Source organism: Bubalus bubalis, chromosome 6, assembly GCF_019923935.1.
Source record: "Bubalus bubalis isolate 160015118507 breed Murrah chromosome 6, NDDB_SH_1, whole genome shotgun sequence".
Taxonomy (NCBI): Eukaryota; Metazoa; Chordata; class Mammalia; order Artiodactyla; family Bovidae; genus Bubalus; species Bubalus bubalis.
The window spans coordinates 77,884,691-77,907,644 of NC_059162.1; the positions used below are offsets into that span (position 1 = coordinate 77,884,691).

Below are 22,954 nucleotides of genomic sequence, written 5' to 3' on the forward strand. Positions count from 1 at the left end.
CACTGTCTCCTCTTAGGTAATCTAATCCAGTCTTATAGTTTAAAATATCATAGAAATACCATTAAATCCTTCATTTGTATCTCAGTCCAGACTAATCCTCTGAAGAACAGATGCCCATACTGAACTGCATATTTGATATCTCCACTTAAACTTCTCACTACATCTTAAATCTAATATCCAGAACTGGTCTCATGACTCCTTATCCTAACTGTCCTTGAAAACTTTCTCCCATTCCCCCTGCCTCAACAGCATTCCATTCTCAGTACTTTGATCAAAGTGCACCAAGTGACTCCAGTCTAAAACCTAGAAGCCAGGCCCTCTGTGGAGGTTCAGTGGTTAAGACTTCGCCTTCCAGTGCAGGGGGTGAAAGTTTGATACCTGGTCGGGGAGCTAAGACACATGCCTCACAGCCAAAAAAACAAAACATAGATCAGAAACAATATTGTAACAAATTCAATAAATGCTTTTAAAAAATGATCCACATAAAAAGTCTTTTAAAAATAATAAAATAATAAAGCCCTAGAAGCCATCCTTCATCTCCCCTTTCCTTCCTCTCCAAAGTTCAATACATCGACAAGTTATTTTCATTCTAACTCATCTTGAATTAATCTATTTTCACTGTTTCTGCTATCACCACTGTAATCCAAATCATCATTTTTGTGTGTCAACTATAGTAGATTGCTGACAGGTATTTCTTCTTTCATTCTTGCCTTCTTTCTAATCAATTTCCTTCTTTTTTTTTGTTAAACCATTTTAAGTTATGAAATAGCATACATTATAAAAAGTGAATATAGCATAAAATATACAGTATAACAATCAATTATAAAAATAAACACCTATATAACCATATTGCAAGTCAAGAAATAGACCATTGCCAACATCCCATAAAACCATTTGACCTTTTCCAAATCACTTTTCCCTTCCTTGTCCCTGGGGGTTAGTTACTACTGTCTTGATTTCTGTAGTCATCACTTCCTTTTCTTTACATTTTTACCATCTATTTTTTGAATCTCAACAAAATGTAGTTTGCTTTGTTTTTACTGTACATGAATGTAATCATGCCATGTGCATTCATTTGTATTTTCTTTTTCTTTCTTCTTAGCCTTGCTTGTAGCATTCACTCACATTGTTGTGTGGAGGTATAGTTCTTTCATTTTCATTGTTGTTAAGTATTCCATTGCACGACTATATCACCATTTATCCATGCCACTCTTGAAATTTGGGGATTTACTTTGTCATTGCAATGCTGAAATGAATATTTTTTTATGCAGCCTGCTGCATTTGTGTAAAAGTGTCTTGAGAGTGTATATCCAGAATTTACATTACCGGGAATGCTTATCTTCAACAATAGATGATGACTACTTTCATCATATATTGGATGATGGTAAAAGTGTTTTAACCAACTTATGCTCTCATCAGATTTGTGAGGGTTCTTTTTATTCTGCTTTCTAACACTTGAAATTGCCAATTTTTCATTTTAGCAATCTACTAGGTATTTAATAGTACACCATTATGGTTTATTTGCATTTCTGTGACTACTAGTAAGTTTGAAAAATTTTTCATAAACTATTGACAAATTGGATTTATACTTTTGGAAACCATCCAAGTTTTACCTTATTTTAAATTTAGCTTTTTGCTCTTTTCTCCTTGATTTTTAAATATATTCTTTTTACTCATTCTTTGTTGGGGTTTTTTTTTTGGAACATAATAAAATTTCTTTATAGAAGATTTGAGAATATAGAAAATATGTTGGTTTTGTGTATTGTGAATATATTCATCTTTTCTGTGAGTTTTCTTTTCTTTCTCTTTATGTTGTCTTTTTCATGAATGGGAATTCTTCTACTTTAATAAGGTCAAAAATACAAAATCTTTCCCTGTTTGATAAGTACTTTTTGTTCCATATCAAATAAATATTTTCCTACTTTGTGGTCCTGAATATCTTTTGCTACTTACCTTGCAAAAGATTTTAGTTCTTTTTACCTTTAAGTCTAAAGTCTACCTGGAATTACATTTTGAGTGAAGTAAAGGTCAAATCTGTATTCCCAGGTGGTGCAGTGGTAAAGACTATTCCTGCCAATGCAGGAGATGCAGGAGACACATGTTTAATCACTGGGTCCAGTCACTGGTGGGCTGCAGTCCATGGGGTCGCTGAGGGTTAGACACGACTGAGCGACTTCACTTTCAATTTTCACTTTCATGCATTGGAGAAGGAAATGGCAATCCACTCCAGTGTTCTTGCCTGGAGAATTCCAGGGACGGGAGAGCCTGGTGGGCTGCCGTCTATGGGGTCTCACAGAGTCAGACACAACTGAAGTGACTTAGCAGCAGCAAGACTAACTTTGAGATACTAAGGCTCAAGAATAATCCTCTTTGGCTTCATGCTCTGCTTTCCTGAGCAACCAGGGCAAAGGTCCTGCTCTCAAAACTCTGCTGGGTGGAGGAGGGTCACATCTCTCCCACCACCCCCTGGGACCCTGGTAGGCCAGAATTCCATCCCCAGGACTTTATCTAGTGGGAGTGTTGGCCTCCTCCCAGGGGTTTGGCAGGCAGAAACTGAGGCTGGCCTGACGATCTCCGAGTCACCTTCATAATCTTTCTTCCCTTGTCTTAAGGAATAACATATATTTGCAATGGATTGCTCTGTGGTCCTATCCTGTAAAAGCCAAGAAGTCTGACAGCCTTCCTTCATTTTTATCCTATCTTTATCCCTTTCATTTCAAACTGGCAGTGTCTTTGCTGGGATGTCTGATCAGGTCCATGTTTCACCCCCATGCTAATCTCCTTAACTATCAGATGTGCACCACATCCTTAAAGTTCTCTTTTGAGCATGCTTTCTCACTTTTGTAATATGAGAATTTTCTAAATTTGTAAGTTCTGGTTCCTTTTGCTTAACGATTTTGCCTTCAGTTCATTTCTCTTGTCTTGCATTTTACTTCAGGCAGCCAGGAGAAACCAAGACTCTTATTTAACACTTTGCTTAGAAATCTCAGCTATCCAATTTCATCACTCACAAGCTCTACTTTCCACAAAAAACTACAATAGAAACACAATTCAGCCAAGTTCTTTGCCACTTTTTAACAAAGATTACCTTTTCTCCAGTGCTCCTCATTTCTGTCTAAGACCCCGTCAGGATGGCCTTTACCATCCATATTTCTGCGTTTGGTAATTCATGTATTTTCTATTAAAAATGGAAGTCTTCTCTACAGCTCTCTTCTCTCTTTCTGATTTCTTACCAGAATTGCCTCTAAAATCTCTTCATGGCTGTATTGGCTTCTTTTAGGATGCACCTCAGAGCTGTTTCAACCACTACTCCACTAGCCAGTTCCAAAGGTGATTTTATATTTTTTGGTATTTGTTACAGTATCTCTCAGTCCCCAGTTCTCTCTTTAATCAGGCTACTATAGCAGACTACTGAAAGTGAGAGACTTAAAACAACAAACGTTTATTTCTCACAGTTCTGGAGCATGGAAGTTTCAGATTAGGGTGCCAGTAGAGTTCGGTTCTGGTGAGAGCCTTTTTGGTTTTCAGATAATCACCTTCTTGCTTTATTCTCACATGGTGGAGAGAGAACATTAATCTCATCACGGGCATTCTACCCTTATCTCCTCAGTTCAGTTCGGTCACTCAGTCATGTCCGACTCTTTGCGACCCCATGAATTGCAGCACGCCAGGCCTCCCTGTCCATCACCAACTCCCAGAGTTCACTCAAACTCACGTCCAGCGAGTCGGTGATGCCATCCAGCCATCTCGTCCTCTGTTGTCCCCTTCTCCTCCTGCCCTCAATCCCTCCCAGCCTCAGGGTCTTTTCCAATGAGTCAACTCTTCGCATGAGGTGGCCAAAGTACTGGAGTTTCAGCCTCAGCATCAGTCCTTCCAATAAACACGCAGGACTGATCTCCTTTAGGATGAACTGGTTAGATCTCCTTGCAGTCCAAGGGACTCTCAAGAGTCCTCTCCAACACCACAGTTCAGAAGCGTCAATTCTTCGATGCTCAGCTTTCTTCACAGTCCAACTCTCATATCCATTTATGACCATTGGAAAAACCATAGCCTTGACTAGATGGACGTTTGTTGGCAAAGTAATGTCTCTGCTTTTCAATATGCTATCTAGGTTGGTCATAACTTTCCTTCCAAGGAGTAAGTGTCTTTTAATTTCATGGCTGCAATCACCATCTGCAGTGATTTTGGAGCCCCCCAAAATAAAGTCTGACACTGTTTCCCCATCTATTTCCCATGAAGTGGTGGGACCAGATGCCATGATCTTAGTTTTCTGAATGTTGAGCTTTAAGCCAACTTTTTCACTCTCCTCTTTCACTTTCATCAAGAGGCTTTTTAGTTCCTCTTCACTTTCTGCCATAAGGGTGGGGTCATCTGCATATCTGAGGTTATTGATATTTCTCCCAGCAATCTTGATTCCAGCTTGTGCTTCCTCCAGCCCAGCATTTCTCATGATGTACTCTGCATATAAGTTAAATAAGCCATGCCATGTGGGGCCACCCAAGACGGCCAAATCATGGTGGAGAGGTCTGACAGAATGTGGTCCACTGGAGAAGGGAATGGCAAACCACTTCAGTATTCTTGCATTGAGAACCCCATGAACAGCATGAAAAGGCAAAATGATAGGATCCTGAAAGAGGAACTCCCCAGGTCGGTAGGTGCCCAATATGCTACAGGAGATCAGTGGAGAAATAACTCCAGAAAGAATGAAGAGATGGAGCAAAAGCAAAAAGAATACCCGGTTGTGGATGTGACTGGTGATAGAAGCAAGGTCCAATGCTGTAAAGAACAATATTGCATAGGAACCTGAAATGTTAGGTCCATGAATCAGGCAAATTGGAAGTGGTCAAACAGGAGATGGTAAGAGTGAACGTTGACATTCTAGGAATCAGTGAACTAAAATGGACTGGAATGATGAATTTAACTCAGATGACCATTTATATCTACTACTGCGGGCAGGAATCCCTCAGAAGAAATGGAGTAGCCATCATGGTCAACAAAAGAGTTCGAAATGCAGTACTTGGATGCAATCTCAAAAACGACAGAATGATCTCTGTTTGTTTCCAAGGCAAACCATTCATTCAATATCACGGTGATCCAAGCCTATGCCCCAACCAGTAAAGCTGAAGAAGCTGAACGGTTATATGAAGACCTATAAGACCTTCTAGAACTAACACCCCAAAAGATGTCCTTTTCATTATAGGGGACTGGAATGCAAAAGTAAGGAGTCAAGAAACACCTGGAGTAATGGGTAAATTTGGCCTTGGAGTACAGAATGAAGCAGAGCAAAGGCTAATAGAATTTTGCCAAGAGAATGCACTGGTCATAGCAAACATGCTCTTCCAACAACACAAGAGAAGACTCTACAGATGGACATCACCAGATGGTCAACACCGAAATCAGATTGATTATATTCTTTGCAGCCAAAGATGGAGAAGCTCTATACAGTTAGCAAAAACAAGACTGGGAGCTGACTGTGGCTCAGATCATGAACTCCTTACTGCCAAATTCAGACTGAAATTGAAGAAAGCAGGGAAAACCATTGGACTTCAAGTATGACCTAAATCAAATCCCTTATGATTATACAGTGGAAGTGACACATAGATTTAAGGGACTAGACCTGATGGACAGAGTACCTGATGAACTATGGACGGAGGTTCACGACATTGTACAGGAGACAGGAATCAAGTCCATCCCCATGGAAAAGAAATGCAAAAAAGCAAAATGGCTGTCTGGGGAGGCCTTACAAATAGCTGTGAAAAGACAGGAAGCAAAATGCAAAGGAGAAAAGGAAAGATATACCCATTTGAATGCAGAGTTCCAAAGAATAGCAAGGAGAGATAAGAAAGCCTTCTCCAGCGATCAGTGCAAAGAAATAGAGGAAAACAAAAGAATGGGAAAGACTAGAGATCTCTTCAAGAAAACTAGAGATACAAGGGAACATTTCATGCAAAGATGGGCTCAATAAAGGACATAAATGGTAGGGACCTAACAGAAGCAGAAGATATTAAGAAGAGGTGGCAAGAATACACAGAAGAACTGTACAAAAAAGATCTTCATGACCCAGATAATCACAATAGTATGATCACTCACCTGGAGCCAGACATCCTGGAATGTGAAGTCAAGTGGGCCTTAGAAAGCATCACTATGAACAAAGCTAGTGGAGGTGATGGAATTCCAGTGGAGCTATTTCAAATCCTGAAAGATGACGCTGTGAAAGTGCTGCACTCAATATGCCAACAAATTTGGAAAACTCAGCAGTGGCCACAGGACTGGAAAAGGTCAGTTTTCATTCCAATCCCAAAGAAAGGCAATGCCAAGGAATGCTCAAACTACTGCACAATTGCACTCATCTCACATGCTAGTAAAGTAATGCTTAAAATTCTCCAAGCCAGGCTTCAGCAATACGTGAACCGTGAACTTCCAGATGTTCAAGCTGGTTTTAGAAAAGGCAGAGGAGCCAGAGATCAAATTGCCAACATCTGCTGGATCATCAAAAAAGCAAGAGAGTTCCAGAAGAACATCTATTTCTGCTTTATTGACTATGCCAAAGCCTTTGACTGTGTGGATCACAATAAAATGTGGAAAATTCTAAAAGAGATGGGAATATTAGACCACCTGACCTGCCTCTTGAGAAACCTATATGCAGGTCAGGAAGCAACAGTTAGAACTGGACATGGAACAATAGACTGGTTCCTAATAGGAAAAGGAGTACATCAAGGCTGTATATTGTCACCCTGCTTATTTAACTTATCTCCTCATCTAAACCTAATTACCTCCCAAAGGCCCACTTCCCCAAACTAACACATTGAGAACTATAACTTCAACATATGAATTTTGGGAGGAACGCAAACATTCAATCCATGGCAACTACTCTATCTATTGATAAATTATACCTCCCCCTAATGCTATTTCTCACCAAAATCTATGTCACAGCATGCATCTCAATTGTTCACTCTTTTCTTTATTTAATTGCTTTTGGCATTATCCACTAAAATGTGTGCATCATTGGGCAGAAATCACAATTTCAGAGTCCAACACCAGTTTCTGGCACATTGCAGGTGATCAACAAATAATTGTTGATTGAAGGAATAGCAGATGTAAATTTGTTACATCTATTATCTTATTTAATCCTCACAGCATCCCTGTTACTTAAGTACTATTGCTTCCACTTAAGAGAAGGGGAAACTAAGACTCAGAGAGGTGAAATGATTTTTCTGAAACTAATAAACTCACAAAAAGGAAAGTAGTTTCTGGTCCCAAGCTCTGCTGCTGACAGAAGCAAGCTTCAGGTCTGGGACTCTCTGCTGCTTGATCTCTTCATCATGTCCAACTCTTTGCAATCCTATGGACCACAGCTGACCAGGCTCCTCTGTCCATGGGATTCTCCAGGCAAGAATACTGTAGTGTGTTGCCATGCTCTCCTCCAGAATATCTTCCTGACTCAGGGATTGATTCTGTGTCTCCTGCACTGCAGGCAGATTCTTTACCACTAAGCCACCAGGAAACCCAAGAAGTCCCAGGCTATCTTCCTCCAAAGTCTGTATGCTTGACCCTACATTATACCTACTTTTTTAAAAAATCTGTTAAATGATAATCCAAATTAGGAAAATTCCTAATTGGAGTTGGGGGATTCATGTTGAAGGCAATAATTCTCTTTTCAAAGAAATTAATGAAAAGATTGATTTGACTATCAAGTATGATTCTGTTTATTTAGAAATCAGTTTTTTTCTAAGAAAATAGAGCTTTATTATTATGTAACAGTAAGTAACTGAAAGTTATATTCTGTTAATAGAAATTTGTTTTAAAAGAAAATTATTCTAAAGAATATATTTAGTTCTAACAAGCTGCATTTCCAAAAATATTTACAAGTAGAGAAAATGGTTTGTTGAGTTAAATTAGAAGTAATCTAATAATATAGAAATATCATTTATGTTTGGATTTGTTATATTTAGTTCTAACAAGCTACATTTCCAAAAATATTTACAAGTAGAGAAAATGGTTTGTTGAGTTAAATTAGAAGTAATCTAATAATATAGAAATATCATTTATGTTTGGATTTGTTATATTTAGTTCTAACAAGCTACATTTCCAAAAATATTTACAAGTAGAGAAAATGGTTTGTTGAGTTAAATTAGAAGTAATCTAATAATATAGAAATATCATTTATGTTTGGATTTGTTTCTTTAGAGCCAGTAGAAGACTATCTAAAATCAAGATCTATTAGATCTTTTCATTATCTTAAAGATATACCTGAGGTAGGTTTAATTTGTATTCTTATAGTTATTTAATAGAAATACAGATTATCTCTAATAGTTTTATGCATTTTTCTACACAAATCTGAAATTCAAATGAATTTTATGATTCAGAAGGACAAAATTTTAAATGATTTCACCTCTTACATTATGTAAAACTTTAAATATGGAAATAATAAAGAAAATAATATATTTGTTGTACAGGCAATACAGTAAAAGTTATTTATTGAATGTGTGAAGTACTAGCATTTATCATAAAGTCTGTTAAGACAGGGCCTCATAGAAAACTATACATACATAACTTAATGATTATATTTTAATTTAGAATATGAAAATATACATCCATTTGTTAATCTTTTGATATGTAGCCAAGATCATTTTTGTTATAGTTATTTAGCTCATATAATTACAATAATGATGATTATATTAGGTTTAGAAACAATTCTATTGGGACTTTTTTTTTTAATTTGTTTTGCTGAAGTATAGTCTGTTTTCAATGTTGTGTTAATTGTTACTGTATAACCAAGTGATTCAGTTATACATACATATACATTCTTTTTCATATTCTTTTGCATTATGGTTTATCACAGATATTGAATATGGTTCTCTGTGCCACACAGTAGGACCTTGGTGTTTATCCATTCTACATATGTGGGTGTTTGCATGCTTATTTGTTTCAGTTGTGGCTGACACTTTGTGACCCTATGCACTGTAGACTGCCAGGCTCCTCTGTCCATGGGATTCTCCAGGCAAGAATACTGGAGTGGGTTGCCATTCCCTCTTCAAGGGGATCTTCCTGACCCAGGGATGGAACCCACCTCTCCTGTATCATAGAGAGATTCTTTACCCACTGAACCACCTAGGAAGCCCTATTCTACATATAATAGTTTGCATCTGCTAAGCCCAAACTCCCAATTCATCCCTCCCCAACACCTCTCCCTCTTGGAAACCCCAAGTGTGTTCTCTATGTCTGTAGTAACAACATTATTGACTCTCACTGACTGCTTGAGCAGAGGTACACAGGCATCCTGTAAAGTGACCAACCAGCCTTGACCATTGAGCATGCCTGGAAATCATTCAGGTTTTATTAGAAAAAGAAATTAATACAGAGAATCATCAAAGGAAATTCAAAAAGAGTCTCTTAGGTGTTAATTATTATTAACACAGTTTATTGCAAATATGGAGAATGAAACATGAAGAAATACATACTTTGCACCATAATTAATAACAAATTAGCATTTTGTTGGATAGTTACTGCTTTTTATAATTTTAAAAAATATTGATAAAATACAGTATCTGGATTATTAGTTTTATCCTATTGACATGTGGCTAATAAGAGCACTAAATCCTTCCACCCATTCTTCCTGTTCTAATTTCCTCTTTGCAGAAGCAATCAAGTTTAATCTTTGGCGGTTTCAATTCCTCTTATGATTAACTATGATTCTAAAGAATGAGCTTCTACTGCTATTTTTTTTATTTATCAATTTTAAGCAGTATTGGGGCTTCCCTGGTGGCTCAGAGGGTAAAGCATCTGCTTGCAATGCAGGAGACCCGGGTTTGATTCCTGGGTTGGGAAAATCCCCTGGAGAAGGAAATGGCAATCCACTCCAGTACCCTTGCCTGGAAAATCCCATGGATGGAGAAGCCTGGTAGGCCACAGGTCCATGGGGTCACAAAGAGTCAGACACGACTGAGCAACTTCACTTTAAGCAGTGTTTACTACATAATCAAAGACAAAAATTTGAATTAGCTTGTTTATACTGCTCTACATCTCACCTCTCTCCCTCTTTCCTCTTCTGGATCTATGATAGTTGCTTTTCTGCTTCTTCTATTTTAACTTTTGTACCTTGAAATAGTATATCTAAATATGTTCTTCTTTCCTATTAACTATAACCAATAACTCCTGATTTCTCTTGTACATCACTTTTAGCCTTTCCTCCACATCATCTTCCCTAGGTCAAGTGTATATTTATTCTTATATTTTGAGGTTAATGATTATATTCATTTTTCAACTCTGATTAAGCCTTTATATTTTGCCTGTAGGTTAATTCTAAAACTAAAAATACTATAATCAGAACTTATTATTATATTTTTTAAACTGTTTATTGTAGAATAAAGTAATGTGCTAGAATTGTGTTTCTTCTCATTGAGTACATTATTCTCCATCAGTTACTAAAAAATAATGCCATTAGTTTCCTTCATGTTTAGACCTTGACTGTCTTGTGTACTTTTTCTGGAATTCCTAGTTGCCTTTCTTTTTTCTTGTGGCAAATAATAATAATAGTAAAAATCTATATAGTACTTGAGAGTGCCCAGCACTATTCAAATATGTATATATATCCCAGGTGGCTCAGTGGTAAAGAATCCGCCTACTAATGCAGAAGACTTAGGAGACACAAGTTCGATCTCTGGGTCGGGAAGATCCCCTGGAGTAGGAAATGGCAACCCACTCCAGTGCTTTTGCCTGAAAAACTCCATAGACAGAGGAGCATGGCTGGCTACAGTCCATGGGGTTACAAAGAGTTGGACAGACTGAAGCAACTTAGTGCATACAGCTATTTGTTATCATAGTTAGATATAACAAATGTGAATAATCAAGTAAAAAGTATTTATCAATATAGACATGGAAAAATAATTTCTAAAATAGTTTCTCCTTTTCTTCATGTGTAGACAGAATATGCTAAGCCCTTCCAGGAATTATATTCACAGCATAGACACCAATGTAGAAGAACATTGTGTTCTACAGTCTTTTCTTCTGGACCCAGCAATCAGTCTAATGCATACAAGAAAGAAGAAGACTCTATTTACAGGTATAGATATTGTGTTTATATTGAAATGACTGAAACTTAACTGCATCTAACTTTAAGATATAAACATTAAGAAACCTTTAACCAAGAAATAGCAGTGTCTAATCATATGACACATTATTTTGCTGCTTAATAACATCTGAAGACTCTCTATTCCAAAAATGGTAAAGTCTAGATTCCTGAGTATGGCATATAATATCTTTCCAGCCGTGTATTCTGTCCTTTACTGATTCTAATCACAATGAATAAATAGTCTGTTCCAACGGCTATGTGATTTGACCCATTCTATTCTCTATGCTTAGAACATACTTCTCCACCTGATAGATTCCTATTTATCTTGAATTGTCTCAGATAGCAAGAAGTCCATCAGTAAGGCAGCTCCAGGTTAACTCAGGTATTTAGTGATGTCATCGCATATGTAGCTTCTCAATCCTCCTCAATTGTCTCACCAAGTAGTTTGTCCTTCCAGCCTTGCTAGATAAGATGTCTATATCTTATAAAATGTCCTACAGCCTTGGCATATAAGATGGTGACTGCTATTCAACAAAACTGGAAACAACACCCAATGAAAAAGAGATAAGCTCTTTGACTCTTTTGTAAGAATGAGGAAAATGCTCTCGAACGCCATCTAGAAGACCTCCTCTGGTGTCTCCTTGGCTAGAAAAGCTTCATGCACCCATACCTAAAAACCAATAAATCAGGGAGTTTGGGGGAGAATGGATACATGTATATGTGTGGCTGAGTCCCTTCACTGCTCACCTGAAACTATCACAACAGAGTTAATTAGCTATACCCCCAATACAAAATAAAAAGGTTTTAAAAATAAAAATTAAAAACCAATAAATGATTATCTGCTTTTAATATGATCCACAGTATGAAATATTAATACTTTTTATGTTTCAAAGATTGATGTCTTTATCTATGGAGCAGAAGATTCAGATTCATAGATCCCTAAGTATTTGTCTTTCTACTAGTTGAAATTGATTGCAGTATTTTAGTGCTTTGAATAGTTACTACTAAGGATCTATGTGACACACTCTCTTCTACTTTTTAAGATGTTGGTCAGGAGATGCTAAATTGATTTAGTATCTGAACTGATGGGTTGTAGGTCACATTTTGAAAAGCACAGCCTTAGAGTATTCAAGATTCATTCCCTTGATTTAGGAAGGAGCCCAACCTCCCTTGGAGAAAAATGAATAGGATCAGAGTTCTGTTAGCAAAAAAAAAAAAAAAAAAAGTGGGTGGGGGGAGTCTTAAGTAGGCAACCCTCTGTTTACCACTTATCCTTTAAGATTCTACTGAGATATCACATTCTCTCTGAAGTATTCCTTAACAGCAATGGCAGACTGTTCTACTCTTTCAGGAAAGCAAATTTCCCTTTATAAAATTTCTTGAGTCTCTCTACAGAAGAAGTGTTGTATTCTTTTATCAAAGTTCCAAATTAAGACTTCTGGGAAAGTTGACAACCTACATACAGGTTTATCCTGGCTAAAGTAATTAACAAAAAGAAGAAAAATAAAGAATAATCTAATACAGTTATGTAAAGTTTAAAAATAAAATAAAATTTAAAAAAAAAAAAAGAATAAAAATTCATTTACTTGAAACTAGAACAGTTTATCTTCAACTCAAAGAAAATCTGCTATGTATTACATATGAAAGTCTGAAAAGACTACAGAAGTCAATGCACAATTCCTGTTCTATAAAAAAGGAGGGGGGAATATTGAAGGAGCCAGTAGAAAATATTCTGAAAATACTTCTGTTAAGCACCATTCCCCTACCCAGCCCCGACTCCCACCACAAACACACTCACACACTCAAAGAAAAAGGTTTATAAACAATGATGAATCATATGAATATGGGAAATCTTCCCCTTTGGGATCCCTTTCCTCACTGTAAATCACAGCACTCCAAGTCTGTGTTAGCAGTATTTTTAAGATTGCTTTGGATGTTCTCAGTTAGGGAGAAAACCTCCTAACTTGGAGGAACAAGGTCTTGAAAGGAGAATTGGTAACAGAAGAGACCAGATACAATTTTTTAGGAATCATCTTTGCAAGTGTGAGTAATAGCCACCTAGATACTGTTTAAAAAAAAAAAAAAAAATGCCCCCATCCAACAGTCCAAGAGCCATGCAGTCATTCTTTGACTGAATTCCTCACCAGACTGAGTTGCTTACCCCAAGAGAGAGGTAACAAACTGGAACTCAGTGGCAACTCACCTGTAAATGGACAGAGAACCCACCACTACTACCAAATTAGAGTCATTGATGAGGTTTCACAAAACATTCAGTGCACAGGAAAATTTCCTCATGATTTTTCAGGGCTCCACCTCCTTCACCAGTTTACTCAGATAGCTGAATGCCCAAACTGATAATGTAAAGTAAAAATATCTGGATTTACCTGTTAATTTTTAAGGAGAGAATTTAATAATATTCAGGTAAACAGAGAGAACATCCCAAGAAAATATACCCCTATTATTTGGGGGATAATATCAAGGCCAGATTAAAGTGTCCTGATTCAAAGATAAGTAGATGAAAAAAATAAAAACAAAACATGGCCCCTATCAACAATTCTACAACAAACAAAGGAAATAATTTAAAATATGGCTAATGGCTACATTTTGACAAAATGTGTAACCCATGAAATAGGAGAAAAGTTAGACAATAATTGCTTCATGTGCTCAAGAAATCAAAGAAAATAAAGATCCTATGAAATAAGATTTGAAAATACAAAAGATAATTGCTGAGGATGAAATGGTGCTATCAGAGTTAACAATATTTTTAAGGAATAAGTAGTGCTGATGCAGAACTGACAGATATATTAAAAGTAGTGGAGTAGAATAAACATGGAGTAAGCCAAACTGAGGATCTAAAGAGCAAGTTTAGGAAAATCACATGCAATGCAATATGAAAGGATAAAAATATGATTGGATTAGACAAGAGAGTATATTAACAGAAGAGAAAAGATATCCAACATGGAGATAATTGGTGTAAAGAAGAAAACAGAACAGACTGAATGAACTGACTTTAATATACCATGGCAATTTGTTGTGCTCAGAGAGTTATAGGTGTGCTGAAATCTTTAAGGCACTTAAAGATTGCTCAGGTGGCTCTATGGTAGCCAGGCTATGAGTGTCCTCAAGTGTTTATCCTGGTGTACTGAACAAAGAATATTAACTAAAATGTCACTATGTGGAAAAAAGGGAAACATTGCATAGAATACAAACTACTTGAGAGCAAGAGAAAAAGCTGAATTTACTGCTTACAACATGTGTGTCTGGGAACATATTTAAGAAAGTAGAGAAATGCTGGAGTGGCCAGCAGTCATATTTGGAAGAGTTCAATCTTGGACACTTTATTCATGCCAAGTGGCAAGACCTAACTGACCATTTGCATATGCTAAATGACCTCTCTCTGTGCCAAGTATTTAACCATCTGAGGCTTCCTACTGGGCTTCCCTGGTGGCTCAACTGATAAAGGATCAGCCTGCAATGCGGGATACCTGGGTTCAATCCCTGCATTGGGAAGATCCCCTGAGGAAAGGAAAGGCTACCCACTCCAGTATTCTGGCCTGGAGAATTCCATGGACTGTATAGTCCACGGGGTCGCAAAGAGTTGGACACGACTGAACAGCTTTCACTTTCACTGACTAATGATGAGTTTACATATTAGAGAGATTTGCAAATTCGGGAATGCCTTTCTGCAACAAAAATCTCCAAGACCTGTTTTATGTTTGATCTGTCTTAGCCAAACATTAGATTCTTGATCTCAGTCTTTTCCAGTTCTATTTTGTTTATTTGTTTTTACTAAACAGCTGCTACAGATCAAGCATGAAACCAAGTACTTTGTATGTTATTTTTCAATGTAAAATATTTTATACAAAATATTTTGTAAATACCATAATACTTATGTACCTTTTATGAAAATCTTTTAAAATTTCAGCTCAAACTGGGAAAAAAAAAAAAAACCTAGGGAGTCACTTGAATTGTTTGGTCACTCAGAAGATTATGTTATTGGAGCAAAAATTCACAGCTACTTTAGGTTTAAAACAGCTCTTCTGTTTCTTTCTATGATGGTATCTGAGCGAGGGACTCACTGGACTTTGTGACATTGAGAAAAAGGTATTTGGCCAACGATCTTGGTCAGGGCCTTTGGACTGCTGGCCTCATTTCTAGATGTCCTGTGGCTGCTGACACTTGTGGTTCATGAACTTACAGCCTATTCTCTCTGAACTTGGATACGGGCCTCTCTCAGGTATCATTAGAACAGTAGAACTCACTGAGTTCCTGTTGTGTCTTCATCTGTTCTTAGACTGTCTATTTATACCTCACCCAAGGGAAGCCTTTGCTGTGGCTTACCCCTGTGATAGTAAGCTTGTTGGCAAGCCTAATCCGAGTGTTCATGTCACTTGTGGACCCATGGAGATCTGGAATGAAAGCTATTTTGCCTGACCACATCATTTCATCCTGATAATAAAGCTAAGGTGACCCTGTGTTGGCAGGAAGCTCCTGGAAAAGAACTATTGTCCCAGAATCTCAACAAGATGTGGCAAATATACCTGTCTTCCTTTGCTGGTCTCCTCAATCTACATAATGTACTTCCTCCCCACTCAAAAACCAAAGAGACACACGTATTACTGCTTTGCTTCCACCCCTGCTTTTGCTTTTTTCTAACACAAACCAAGCAGCAAATGATGGTCTTATCAGGTTGAAAGTATGGCAGGGGATCTGAGGGAGATATTAGCAGCAGTTATTTTGAGGAATGGATTAGATAGACAAGAAGTGATAAGCTGAAACCAGTCCTATAAACATTTATGCTGAACTTCTACTCATTTTCAGAATAAAATCTTCTGATTTCAATTATTTTAGTACAAAAGAAAATGAATCCATCAGAAATGATCAACTAAATGAGTATTCAGTAAGACAGAAAAGCCTGCTCCCATTGTGCTTTGAGGATGAACTGATAAAGCCAGATGCCAAGATAATCGACATTGGTCTGGTAAAGACAATAACTTCTCACACGGTAATAAAAACATCTATTTATACTACTGTTCAGTAAACTTATGTGTTATTACTACTTGTAGGCATATTGTATCCTAGTGACCAGAATCTTTGATAAATTCTTCTTACCTTTTGGCTTCATATTCTGAAGTGACAACAACATGGATTCTTAATATTCTTTTTAGAACTCCATTCCCAACCAGAGGATTCCTTGGCACCAGCTGAAAAATTTGTGTTTTCCTTTTATGAAGGATTTATCAAATTTTCTTGATTAAAAAAGAAATATAAAGCAAAGATGGTGTTTTTTTTTAAATGAGTTGATTATGTTTCATTTTCTATCAATCTATTCTATTTTAACCAGAAGAAGCTTTTATTAAAGGTGATTTAGTAGCTCAGAGTCTCTAGGAATGCTGGACAGACAATATGGCCGGAAAGCTATCCAATCAGGACTCACCCTATTACAGCCGCAGCTTGCTCTACTGGGGCCCATGCTCTTGTCACAGACAAAAGAAGTTTACAATTCTGATGCTGGGCAGTAGACACTTCTTCTAAGAACTTTGCCCACTGCTGCCTTTCAGCTAACTATATCTATCACCAGCCTCACTAGAACAGTTTTTGCAATGCCTGCTTTTCACAGTGCTTGCTTTTTCTGAACTGAAGACTGTCTTAAGTGTATCCAAGTGGCAGAGCCTAGGCCACATGCCTATGCCCTAACCTTAAGGGAAGCTGATAAAGCGAGTTTTTGCCTCTACCTAAGGGTACATTCGGAGAAGGCAATGGCACCCCACTCCAGTACTCTTGCCTGGAAAATCCCATGGATGGAGGAGCCTGGTGGGCTGTAGTCCATGGGGTCGCTAAGAGTCGGACACGACTGAGAGACTTCCCTTTCACTTTTCACTTTCATGCATTGGAGAAGGAAATGGCAACCCACTCCAGTGTTCTTGCCTGGAGAATCCCAGGGATGGGGGAGCCTGGTGGGCTTCCGTCTATGGGGTTGCACAGAGTCAGACACGACTGAAGCGACTTAGCAGCAGCAGCAAGGGTACATTGGGCTTCCCTGGTGGCTCAGTGGTAAAGAATCTGCCAGCAATACAGGAGATGAGAGTTCGATCCCTGGGTCAGGAAGATCCCTTGGAGAAGGAAATGGCAACCCACTCCAATATTCTTCCCCCAGAAATCCCATGGACAGAGGAACCTGGTGGATTGCAGTCCTTGGGGTCACAAAGAGTCAGACAGACTCAGGGACTGAACATGTATGCAAGGGTACATTCCCTAAGGTATTGGACAGACCAAAAATTTGACAAACCTCTACTACTATGGCTAAATAGGTAACATTGGCATCACCAGTGGATTAAAAAACTAGATCTTTTGTCATTTTTTTCAGTAATCATAAGTATTAATATGCCTTTCACACTAAGGTCATTAATATACAATTAGATGATCATTAATTTTTTACTTTGTTAATTATATTTCTAAAAGAAAAGTAGCAATCACTGACTTAAAGTTTACAAACTATATACTGGTAATATTTATATTTGATGACTAATCTGTGGATTTAATCTTTTTTATCTTATAATGGAAATGTGTAAGAGAGTTCAGTGAGTAGATCATACATACAGATTTTGCTACTACTGTGGTAAAAATAGTCTATTTTTAAGTCAATCTACTACTTTGGCTCTTTTATTTCACAGATATAATATATTGAGCACTTTTTATTATGCTAAATTGTGCTATATGTTGGGATAGAATAACAAATGTAAGTCTTTTAAAGAAAATTTTACACTTTCTGAATTTATTAGGATATTCAGACTTTGTAATTTTGGCTTATAATCAGTTATGTAATCAGTTTCTTCTGATCTTTGACTCAATCTATTGTTTAGTATGCTGCTTATTTCTGGGCATGGAAACCTAAGAAATGCCAGGACAATGTTCCATGTTACCAAATGTCATATTACCTAGTGACAGCAGCAAACATTTCTTTACATCTCACCCTATTTCAGGAAGAATTTTAGGAGGCCAGAAGTTCAGATTTTACCCTAGCATTGCAACAGAGTACTAAGAGAAGGAAGTGTATAACACACAAAGATATCTTTGTTAGGTTTAAATACTATTATTGCTTATACTAAAAACTTCTATGTAGTTACTTTTAGAATATTTTGCCATTTTATTTTATGTTTTAAACTACTTAGCCTTCTTGCCTCAATAGACAGATAACAAAGACTCTTTTCCTTAATCCACAGGGGAAAAATGATACAAATCCCATAATGTTCCATGAGGCTGGATATGTACAAATGTTACTTTTGACAAAAAATAGGCTTCCTCCCCATTTTATGAAAAATGGAAATGGCAGCCCATATGAAAGATCAAATGTTGTTTTAGAAAGAAATTGTGAAATGCTTAAATCTGTAGCTAGAGATCAATCTATTACTCCTTCCAAAACCCAAAGAACTCTGCCTACAACACAGAAGAAAGATATACCAGCAATATCTTTTGAAGTCAGCGATAGGGTTGTAGATGATAAACCAAGGAAGAAAACTAGGAAGCAGACATTCGAAAACATATCTTGGGATAAACTCTATAATTTTTCACAGACATTTTCTAGCTTAACAAAAAAATTTGTGGGTTTCCTTGATAAAACTGTTATTCAAGAAATAAGTGCTAAAACTGGAAAATATGAAAAAATGTTTTCTACAGTAAAACCAATGAGTGAATTCAGTGCCTCACCTTTCAAATATTACTCAAAGCCTTCAAGAAATATACTCAAAGTCCATAAAATAAATAATGTAACACCATTGGATGATTTGTTAAACTTGTCAAGTAAAAAATAAGCACCTCATAAAATATTGTTTTTGGGGGGTAACAAGAAGCAAATAACAAAGTTAGAAGATCATAGAAGAAATTCTTGTCTAAATGGTAGTATTCTAGTGGATGGTAGAAGAGAACAAAGCATAGAAGTTGAAATTACAAACCAACATTAATATAATATTTTTAGTAAATAAGAGGATAAAATTAGGAAATAATGATCACCAAGAGGAACTAGTTCAGAAATTTCTCTTATCTCAATTAGATTCCTCAGTCATCAGCATTCCTACAGTTAAGTATGATTCAGGACCAAGAATGGTATAGACTGACTCTGGATATTTGCTATTGGAAGCCAAATAACATCAAAAACTTTGTTCCATAACTGGATATCAAATAAAACAATATACCATTAACTTGATAGATGTGGAATTAATTGTATAAAAGCATTTTATATAATTGATGGAAACAATTACAATATTATATTAGCAATTCATGAAATTAAAAGGCTTTTCAAAATTTCAAATATCTTTTTGTTAGTAAATGTTGAAACTTCTTTACTATATATAATGCCTTTATCAAGTGTGACTTTGACTTTTTTCTGAATTGTTAAACAATTAAAAAGCACAACTGATCCTTAGTAAGTAAATAATTTTGGTAGTAAATCCTATGAAAAATCTAAAATTTTAAATCAGTTGCTATTCTATTTATTCATTAACTTCTCATTAACTCAAACAGTAAAAAAGCAGAACTCAGAAACAAGTCGCATTTCAGGAGTTCATTGGTAATCTACTTGTTAAAGGACTTTTCTTTTTTAAAGTCCTAACTGTTAGCACTTGAGAAGTAGGTTAATTAGAAGCATTTCAGTTAAAGGAAGGTTTTGGAGGTCTTTCGGAAACTTTCCGGAGAAGGCAACGGCACCCCACTCCAGTACTCTTGCCTGGAGAATCCCAGGGACAGAGGAGCCTGGTGGGCTGCCGTCTATGGGGTCGCATAGAGCCGGACACAACTGAAGCGACTCAGCAGCAGCAGCAGAAGCAGCGGAAACTTTCAAGAATGAGGAAGTGAACTTGTGCGGGTTTCCACTGTACTGCCTCTGTTTCCACTGTATTGTGTGGCATCAATGCTACTCTTGGGCATTCTCTTCATGAGTAGAAGCAGATTTTGGTTCTCAAATAGGATGACAAGGAGAGAAAATGAAGATGGAGGAAAGAGAATGTTAATTGGAGACTCTGTAAATGAGAGAAGAACAAGAGAATAAAGATTCAAGATAAGGTGGTGGGTTCAGTTATGTAAGAAGTAATAGAGCTGCTGCTGCTGCTGCTGCTGCTAAGTCGCTTCAGTCGTGTCCGACTCTGTGCGACCCCATAGACGCACAGCCCACCAGGCTCCCCCATCCCTGGGATTCTCCAGGCAAGAACACTGGAGTGGGTAGTAATAGAGCGGGAACACACAAATTTTCCTGGCTAATTACCTTTCTTTTGATTACTGGTGGAGAGGAGAAGCAGCAGCAGCTGCAGCTCAAAGTCATGAAGTCACCTTTCTTTTCAGAAAACAGAGATTGACCTTGTTCTCTTTGCTTGCTTTATCCATTCTCCCCCTATCTCCACCCCACCACCATATTCACTGAAGTAATCCCGACAGCTTACTGCAAAGCAAAATAGTTTCCCTAATTACCCTGCGGTCTCAGAAGAGAAAACACAGACTCTTAGCCACTAACAGTAAAAATGACAAGAAATAGAAAATATACCTAGTAATAGCACAAGTAATGATGGCAGGGTTTCCTGATATTCAGTACACGAGAAACAGGTGTAGACCCTGAATCTGGGCAGTTACGAGTCAACTTGGACAAATAATGTCAACTATCTGAGTCTCACTTTTCTATATTCCTGCCTTAAGATGAGGACAACAATACATTGATTTACAGTATGATTATTTTAAAGACTGGGCTTCGCTTGTGGCTCAGCTGGTAAAGAATCCACCTGGGTTTGATCACTGGGTTGGGAAGATCCCCTGGAGAAGAGAAAGGCTATCCACTCTAGCATTCTGGCCTGGAGAATTCCATGAACTGTATAGTCCACGGGATCACAAAGAGTCAGATACAAAAAAATGACTTTCACTTTCACTTTTGTTTTAAAGATTAAATAAACAATGTGGAGTCTCTTGAGTATGGTAAGCATTTATTTATAATTCCCCTTTTATTCCCATCCTTTCTCCTGTTCTTAATGTAAGTGTGTGTGCTAGTTGCTCAGTTGTGCCCGAATCTTTGTGACCCCGTGGACCATGGCCCACCAGGCTCCTCTATCCTTAGAATTTTCCAGGCAAGAATACTGGAGTGGATTGCCATTCCCTTCTCCAGCGGATCTTCCCAACCCAGGGATCAAACCATGGTCTCCTGCATTGCAGGCAGATTCTTTACCATCTGAGCCACTGGGGAAGCCCATCCTTTCCCCTGCTCTTAATGTAAGAATAACTTCTTGCCGGGAGCCGGCATATTGCATATTTTGTGCATATTGCATATTGAGTGCAGCACTTTCCACAGCATCATCTTTCAGGATCTGGAATAGCTCAACTGTAATTCTATCACTGCCGGGAGCCAGCGTAAGGAACTCCGCCCATGACAAAGGTCATGAGGAAGGAGGCTCGGCATACGCAAAGGCGGGATCGAGCCTCAGGAGTCCCCCTGGAAATTCTCGAGCATCTACCCCCAAACCAGAGTCTGCCTACTTTCTGCTTTGTGCTTTCACCTACACCTCTGACTTTACGGGGGGCTGTCCCCCACTACCTCTCTCTGAAAAAAGAGTTAGCTTACAGCTCCAGTTAATAATTCCTGGTGTGACAGTGTTTAACCTACAAACTCCTTTGGAAATCCTCTAGCCTGCCTGAATAGGTTTTTCCGGCCACATGTGATTGTTCAGAGCCTCCCAACTGTGAGAGGCAGGAGATGTTCTAAACTGCCTAAACACAGATTCCTTTGAGTAGTTAAAAGATTGATTAGAAATTGTATTGGTGAAGGGTTTTTCACTTGTTGGGCCAATGTTTGCTGCTAAGTCTCCATACTCCTTACCTACTGTGTCCTTGGCAGTGTATTGATTGATATAATGGGTGTATAGAAATGTAAAATGCAGCTTTGTCCAATGCTTTTTTGGAGGCTGGTGCCTGACTTTGGAATAATCACCTTTAGAGAAAAATAAGTTTCTTAAAATGTTAACAGGCCTCCGGGCCAGAAGATGATGTAATTCACCTGAACTTTTGCATATGATAAGTTTGAAAGCCTGGCTTCGATTAGGACCAGGAACTGCTGTCCTTGCATGACTCCACCCCTTCCCCCATTATCCTCTATGCACAACTTAAGGTATAAAAACTACTTTGGAAAATAAAGTGCAGGCCTTGTTCACTGAAACTTGATCTCCCCATGTCGCTCTCTTTCAAATTCTGGCTGAGTCTCCATCTGGACCGCGGAACCCACCATGCTTGCTAATTATGCCTGGGCTTCTAAGATCCGACCGGGGAGGCCTCAGTGTCTCCTCTCCTTCGGGAGAATGGAAGGACGCCTGCGGCCTACGTAAGTGGTGCAAACTTCTTGTCTTGAAGTTTTATTGGTCTCCCGCGTAAACCAAGCTACTCAGCCTCTTTTCTCCACTGAATTTCCTCACTGAGCTATCCTTATTCTATTACTCTTTGTATCCTTAATTAAAGTGTAATTAAGCAGTTGTTTCCTGACCCTCGCCTATGCCTTCTCTCCTTCGAATACCCTGGATCAGCTGGGGCTGGACCCCGGCAACTTCTTAAAAGATTCCCAAAGGTCTCTTACTACAACCTTTTCTAAATTAGAGGCTAAACCTAACTACAGTCAGTCTTCAGACTTTAGCCCAAAGTAGACTTAAATTAGAACTGAGGATTTTGTATGTTATTTTTGGAAGTTTCTGCCGCAGCATGTGAGTTTTATTCTTTAGAAGGGCACTAACTTAATTTAAAAATTCCATTTCACCGAGCATTGGCCATTGAAATAGCTAGACAGCTGGGAGCAGTGGGTTGTGGGAAGATGGTGATATAAGCTCACCACCTTTCTCTTCTACTCCCAGCTTTAATCTATTATCT

General features: G+C 37.9%; 2 protein-coding genes across 2 annotated transcripts in view; both read left to right on the top strand.

The window, feature by feature from the left end:
* C6H1orf141 (chromosome 6 C1orf141 homolog) overlaps positions 1-19,762 on the top strand; it is a 51,137-nt gene extending 31,375 nt beyond the window's left edge. The window contains exons 5-8 of the mRNA XM_006075561.4: positions 8,188-8,255; positions 10,923-11,062; positions 15,923-16,076; positions 18,295-19,762. Coding sequence (XP_006075623.3) covers positions 8,188-8,255; positions 10,923-11,062; positions 15,923-16,076; positions 18,295-18,882 — 950 coding nt within the window. The 3' untranslated portion in view covers positions 18,883-19,762. The remainder of the gene's footprint in view (positions 1-8,187; positions 8,256-10,922; positions 11,063-15,922; positions 16,077-18,294) is intronic.
* A 2,602-nt stretch (positions 19,763-22,364) lies between these two features.
* Positions 22,365-22,954, top strand: part of SLC35D1 (solute carrier family 35 member D1) — a 79,818-nt gene continuing 79,228 nt past the window's right edge. The window contains exon 1 of the mRNA XM_044944874.2: positions 22,365-22,418. Coding sequence (XP_044800809.1) covers positions 22,396-22,418 — 23 coding nt within the window. The 5' untranslated portion in view covers positions 22,365-22,395. The remainder of the gene's footprint in view (positions 22,419-22,954) is intronic.